Below are 7500 nucleotides of genomic sequence, written 5' to 3'. Positions count from 1 at the left end.
GTCTCTCACGAATCTTTCAGGAATTGACCCTATCAATCTTGTAAGTCGAGAATTTTAAAAGACAAGTCAGTTAACTTGAAGCTTTGCATATTCGTGTGACGATTAAGTACTCATTCTTTTACCAGCATTCTTTATCGTACTACTAGTATTCAAAGAATTATAATATATACATTCTATGCTGTATGCACGTGCCCTATTCGGGTAACACCATGGCTGTATAATCTTGCATTACCTTGAAAAGCCCATAGTTTCCTTTGCATCTCCTTAGTTAAACAGCTGAATAGATCCCTGGTTGTATTACCAGTTCGACATTTCATCTACTCTACCAGAATCCGGATTCTAACCCAATCTTTTTATTCACGAACCCGGGTCTTTCTAGAAATCTTTCAAGTTTTTTCTGACAACTGTTTTATCTCGTAGTCTCTATTCTCACCTGGGTTAGCCAGTTCACCTTTTGACATTTCATCGACATAAAATGTCACTGCAAGCCGTCAGTGACCTGAGGTGGATGTAATCTCCTACAGATACAGTAACAGTCCAATGTGACTTAAAACTGGCCAAACAATTTGATGCTAAAAATGTGTTACTGGTGTTTAGTGATAAAAAACGGCACACGTGCCTGATGCAAAGTGTGCATGGATACACGTCAGTTGCTGAATAATGCATAGTTCAAGTCTTAAACCAGGAAAATAAAATTTAAATTGTTTCTTTATTGTGATATATTAAAGACAAAATCCAATTTGGTGTTATTAATAAGTCAAACCTGTTACAGAAAGTTATGCCTCACAAGAAAACTTATTTTTATTCATTTATTTATTCATTTTTATATTCATTTAAATTTTATTTTTATCTCATAATAAATCATACATATTTTTAGATTTGATCCTACTAAATTTGTAAAAAGAAATTAAATCAAATTAATTTTACAACAATCAGGTACTCTGATATATGTACAACGGTAATAATCCTAATCTAAAATTAAGGAATTTTAAAATGTTAAAAGTCCTGTCACTAATCCCTTTTGCAGTAAATAAATTCTTTCTAGGTAAATTACAGTCCAGTCTAGTCCAGTCCAGTCTAGCACATGCAGTTAAATTGATTGTCTAGGAAATATTACAGTTCAGCTAAGAACAAAGTCTGCTAAAATCAAAATGTAGGATTAGATCATTAAATTCAGTCAGAAGCATCTGCCGTTTGTCGTAGCCTGCCTATGCAGGACTCTCCAGCAACTTCCATTCTGCCACTCAATAACCATGTACTTTCAGCAGTAGTACCCTTTACGATGGATATAACACCAGACAAACTTTTGTTGAACACCGAAGCAAAGTCATCGGTAACAAAACCATTGGCTAACCTACAACTTCGTTAGGCACTGGTATTACTCTTACTGTGCCTGAATTTACTTTAAAATTGGAAGGACTCGGAATCATTGACCATAAACAAAATTCAGAAGCTTCGTTCTGCTCAAATCATAACCTTCCGTGGATGAAGGCAATATTGAAAGTATCTCAAAGGGCACCTTTCTCTGCTTTAGTTTTTCCGGATAGTTACAGCCGCAACAATTGACTTTAACTAGACCATAGTCAGAACGTAACTTACAATCTTGACACTCTTCATCTAGCCAACAGTAAACTGCCGCATCAATTACCCTCAAATCATGAAGTTCCTGTTCTAGTTTTCCAAATGCTTCCTCAGTTTAAAATTCTGTTGGAGATTCTTCTGCTGAAGTCCCATTTCTCATTCTTAGAAGTCTAGAATTGCAGTCTTATCTAGAAACTGAAGCAGCGACAGTTGTATCTTCATCCTGCTGAAGACGCGCAGTATACCCGTCTTGAAGCAAGCCATTACATCCTGCATAGGAAGGAAATTTCTTTTTAGCTCTGTTTGAAAAGTTTGGGGATAAGGTGTTTAATTACCCTATAGTTTAATTACCCTTAAACTGATTAAAAGCAAAAGTAATCAGTTCTAGGTGTTTAGTTATCCTTAAGTTTATTACACTAAAGGAATCTGTTCTAGTTATTCTAGTTCAGATAGTCCGGAGATAAGTGTTCGAATCTAAAGTATGACAGCTCTCTAGATAACACCTCAAGAGCCGATGACATCCAAGAACAAAAGTTCCATGAAAGGAAGGAGGTTTTTATTACCATCAAGGGCAGACAAGCTTGTAGAGCGACAAACGACTCCTTCCGTTTGAGGAGGGTTCTCCGAGAAGGAATCGTGGATACTTGCCATTTCTATTTCTATAGAATGGGAACACTTCTCATGCTTCTGCAAATGTTACAAAAGGGTAACATTAATACTAAGATTGGTCAAGAAAGAAACAGTCAACGATAATATGAATTGGTCTTAAGATTTTTAAAGACATTGCAGTGTTTTAACGGGAATGAAAACATTAACACAGCAAACTTTTTTAAAAAGAGTTGTTACCTGCGACAGACAGCATTTTTACTATACCTGAATAAATACTTCTTGTGATAAAGCCAAATTTAATTAAGGTTAGAGAGTCCCATGCTAAAGTCAGCTTTTACGAAACTCAAGAAGGCTAACAATAACAAATTACTTAACTAGTAGCTCCTGGTATTAGTCTCTCGATATAGGCCACAATAAACTATTTTTATAGATGAAATTGTTAACTTCTCAGGACTTCCACGAGACGAATTGCGTGGAGATACTTTCACTATCGGCAAATGTTAAATGACTGGACATTCAAGTTTTTAAACGTCCATAATTTTAGACTGGGATTTATTAGCTTTGTACAGTACAAATACTAAGAGCACCACGCTTTCTGTATTTGGTAATAATCCTATTTCCGAGGTCTCGTGTGGGGCATAACTTACTGCAACAGCTTTATGACTTATTAATACAAAATTAGATTTTCTCTGTAACGTATTACATTAAAGAAACTAGTAAAATCTGAGCAGTTAAAAGACCAGATCCTGACCTTCCTCCTCCAGCAGACGATGCAGCGATCAGTGACCCAAGCTGCAGAATAAACGACATAAAACAGGAGAATCATCGTCCACAGGGCAACGTTCAGCCAGAACATATTGAAGTACAGGAGATGCATCTGAAAGAATGTTATGCTGCATGTGAAACGTAGCGATATAAAGTTGAATTAACACAGAAGTATAACATTTGAAAGACCTACAGTTTGAACAGTGGCTGAACTGACCTTTAAAAGAATTACGGAAATTTAGGAAAAAAAGAAGACATATCTTTGCAGGCAAAAAAAAGTCTCATACCTTTGCAGGTGAGGATGGCTATGTGATAACCTCTTAATGAAAACATTAAACTCTCTAGTAATTGCTGTTATTGTTCCCGTATTAGCAAATTAAGAATAGTGTAAAAAAAAATAAGCGGTAGCTTTTGAAACTACAACAACCCAGTTTCGTTTTTAATTTGCTTTTTATAAACCTTGACACTTGTTTAATAGTTTAATATTTCTCATTTTCTTTTGTTTGTAACAATCCATTTGTTGACAGTAACCGACTATCTTAATGTTTTCATATATCCCGATGGACTGGTCAGGAACACAAGGGGGATCTTGGAATATACTGCATAATTATGGTTGGGTCATTTTAAGAGGAGCTTGGCCTTACCTTACTGGATATGATATTGTGAAGGCAATGGCAATCCGTACTTCAGTTTTGAATGCAAAGAAACTTACAAAGTCGAGTTTTCACCCATGAGCAAAATGTTTACCCAAAAACTGGGGCCCCGAGTGTAGAGGTTTTACAAAAAAAGCATTGATTTTAACCCGCCAAATTATCGCAAGTTAGACCGAAAGGTTAGCACGGATTTGCTAGATTTACTATATAAATTAATGAATACTTAGGCTCGCAGAATGAACCTATTCATCTCAGGTTGAAATGGAAAAGTACGAAACGGCAAATAAAATATAGTTATAGTTTATGTTTAAGTGCTAAACCGTGTAACAGTACTCTTTAAGACGCTAGGTACGCTGTCAATTCGAATAAATCAGTTTCTAGGGAATAAATCTAACATTAAATTAGGTAAGGTGCTTCAGTGGAGCTCAAATCGATACCCGGAAGATAATTTAACGTTGATGTCCTCGTGTAAAATGAAGGAAAACTTATAAATCACAATAAAAACGGAGGAATGAAAACTCACTCTGCTATACACTACCCGCAGACATCAACAAAGCCCAAGAGACAATTTTGATCATCGTCCGAAGTGCTTTCACGTTAAAGGAGATTCTCCAAGATAACTAGATACTCTGATCGCAGATTAAGTATTTACGTATGCTACACAATATTAAGATTAAAAACTTAACAACAGGAATGTTTTTTTCCTTACAGACATGGATAAAAATCCAAGAAAAATGCAGCTTACACCAGCAGTTCACAGGACTTTCAGTTCAGTACGATAATGGGAATTAAAAACTTTCCGGAACAAATGGTCTCTACCTTATTATACACTACTACCGTCGAAACACGCACAGACGATTGCAACTCGTGAAGAACGGAAATTGTAAAGAGATTCTCCAAGGCAACTAGAGACCCAGGTCACAGAATGATTATCTACACATTGAGCACAATATTGTTATGAACAATAAACGGAAATGTTGGTCTTTTACCATTTTATTTATGCAGGCACTGTCGAAACACGATTACTCAACTCCTTTAGACTGAAAAGTGTAACGCAATTCTTCAAGAAAACTAGACAACCAGATCACAGAATTACAGTATTTACATATTCACCACAATATTAACATTAAAAATAAACAGAAATAATGGCCTTTACCTTTTTATTTATGCAAGCACTATCGAAAAACACTCAGACGAATACTCAAGTCGCGAAGAACGAAAAGTGTAAAGCGTTAGGTCTGAAAACGATGACTGGACTGATGACTCTAAGGGCAGGTTCGTCCATTGACAGTTTCGACAAGACTTAAAACACAAAAAATACAGATATGAAAAAAAGAACGTGCTTAACTGTTCTTGCGTAGTTTCGGAACTTGTTCAACAAACTTAGGTAGTTTTAGGACCCGGAAACAAACTTAGGCAGTTTTAGGACCCGGAAACTTGAAGGGGTGGAAGGATAAATACTTCGTTGAATGGAGTGTCGCAAGGAGACAGTAATTCGCATATCTGCCCTCAGGGAATGCGGATATTGTCACTTGTAGCATACGCCCTGATGCTGTGGGGAACTGCAAGACCAGAGAGATCAACAAACAGAAATACAGGTAATTAATCCCCAAGTACTCTAGACTATGCGTTCATATACTGCCGAGATGGGACTGACCAAGAATAGGGAAATATATATTGTGGTTGGATGTCGAGAAGAGAGTTATCAGAACGCAAATATTTATTACAGTGCCTATCTCGTTCCCATCTGTTTTATTCCTCATCCACTACGAAACATGGGTAAATAAATCTCGAGAAATTTTAATCGGAAGCATTCAGAAAGTCCAAACGGATAGATGGAGAAAGCGTTGGAGATAATGTTTCGTAAATCATTCTTGCACTCCACTCATTAACAGAATGGCACTCATTAATATTACAGCGCGGAATTTGTATGTTCATGTCAAAGCAAGGCAGTTTCATTTCGCATCTAATACATGTTTATGTTGCTGAATTAAGAATCATTTTGCAATGTTTCCAGAGAGGAGAGAGAGAGAGAGAGAGAGAGAGAGAGAGAGAGAGAGAGAGAGAGAGAGAGGACTGCAAATTATCGTGACAATTATGGAAACTAGACCACTGAGCTCCCGACCTTCCTAGAGAGAGAGAGAGAGAAAGAGTCAGTCTAACGAATGAATGGAAATCAATTCTGCTTAAAATCTTGCTCTGAAAGGAGCAGGAACATCCCACTATTTTACGGGAAAAAATAATTTTTAATTTTCTGTCTATCTCCGGATTTTTGTTCCTTCACCGTATCGGTTTATTGGTCATTCATATCAGACGAGGCTTTGTTCTTCCCTTCCTTTTCTTCTCCGAAAGAAGAAGCGAGGAGTTGCAAATTAAAGAACATATATTGTAACCTTACCCTAACAATGTCAGGGAGAAGCAATATCTTGCCTGAGAACAAAATACTATTTCTAGAAGAGAGAGAGAGAGAGAGAGAGAGAGAGAGAGAGAGAGAGAGAGAGAGAGAGAGAGAGAGAGAGAGGTGTCTTTTTGTAATGTAACAAATATGATGTGACACTCCCCATAATTGCATTCAATAAAATGCTTCGATGACATTATCATCTATCAGCTTCTCATTAGTGTGAATAAGAATAAATATGAATATATATGTATGTATATATATGTATATATATGTATATATAATATATATATATATACAATATATGTATGTATATATATATATATATATATATATATATATACATATATATATATATATATATATATATATATATATATATATATATATATATGGATATATATATATATATATATATATATATATATATATATATATATATATATATACATCAACTGAAAAAACCTCATCTTTGGCCAATAAAACTGAAGTGTTCAGGGCTTGGAAATAAAAGCACTTAAAAAAATTAAATTTTGGCAAATGTCCTAATTCCCATAAAATTTCTCTCACCTCTGAAAAAAGAACCATGGCAGGCAGACTTGCAGTCTAGCTCTCATCATCATCATCATCATTAAACTGTAAATCCCTTCAGAGGCCCTCAATATTATCCAGGTTTACACTTGTGCTTACTAACATGTTAAAAGGAATTCCATTTAGAGATGACAAAGGCCTGGAAGTTGGGGGTGGGTGGGGGGAATGTTACAAAACAAAAGGAATATTCTCTTTATGGCAAGGAGCAGAATTTATGGCGGGGTCTCTGAGCGAAATACAAGAGCTTCATCCTCCGCAGCTGAGAGCCAAACAATGACACGGAATGAGGAGACAAGAGCTTCTATAAACAGCCTAAATAGCGAGAGCCATTAGACGGAATAATGACACGAGCAGCTTACTGACGGAAAAGAGGATTAGGTGAATCTGCAAATGAATTTGTGAGGGGAAACTCACTGAAAATGCGAAAGGATTCATTAGCGGTGTTATGAAAAAGAGCAAGACTGGACTAGTCCAAATGACAGTTTTGGGGAAACCACGAGGGCAATCTTCGAAGTGATGGTCACTTTTTATTAGCTGAAAGGCGATGATGGAAGCGTTATTTAGGATGTGTGAAATTGAGTATATGTCTTGACTCTTTTTGAATGGTTCTTAATGTAGATGGGAAATGTAGTTTTTACGCTATTATCTATGACTATGGAAGAAAATGATCGTGGTATTAGAAAGTTAAGTATACCTTAGTTTAACCAGACCACTGAGCTGATTAACAGCTGCCTAGGGCTGGCCCGAAGGATTAGACTTATTTTACGTGGCTAAGAACCAATTGGTTACTTAGCAACGGGACCTACAGCTTATTGTGACATCCGAACCACATTATACCGAGAAATGAATTTCTATCACCAGAAATAAATTCCTCTAATTCTTCAATGTCCGGCCGGAGACTCG

The 7500-nt window shown here is 36.2% G+C and overlaps 1 protein-coding gene across 1 annotated transcript; it reads right to left on the bottom strand.

Moving 5' to 3' along the window:
• Nucleotides 1–704: 704 nt before the first annotated feature.
• LOC136841887 (uncharacterized) lies at nucleotides 705–4967 on the bottom strand. The gene is made up of 4 exons (XM_067109311.1): nucleotides 4765–4967; nucleotides 2942–3067; nucleotides 2145–2268; nucleotides 705–1851 (listed from the first exon to the last, which is right to left on the bottom strand). Exons 2-4 carry the CDS (start codon nucleotides 3065–3067, stop codon nucleotides 1766–1768), a joined length of 336 nt encoding a protein of 111 aa, XP_066965412.1. The 5' UTR covers nucleotides 4765–4967; the 3' UTR covers nucleotides 705–1765.
• Nucleotides 4968–7500: the final 2533 nt, after the last annotated feature.

Source organism: Macrobrachium rosenbergii, chromosome 9, assembly GCF_040412425.1.
Source record: "Macrobrachium rosenbergii isolate ZJJX-2024 chromosome 9, ASM4041242v1, whole genome shotgun sequence".
In the NCBI taxonomy this organism is placed as follows: domain Eukaryota; kingdom Metazoa; phylum Arthropoda; class Malacostraca; order Decapoda; family Palaemonidae; genus Macrobrachium; species Macrobrachium rosenbergii.
The sequence above is the reverse complement of the archived record's forward strand: the minus strand, read 5'-3'. Positions and strand labels throughout refer to the sequence as shown.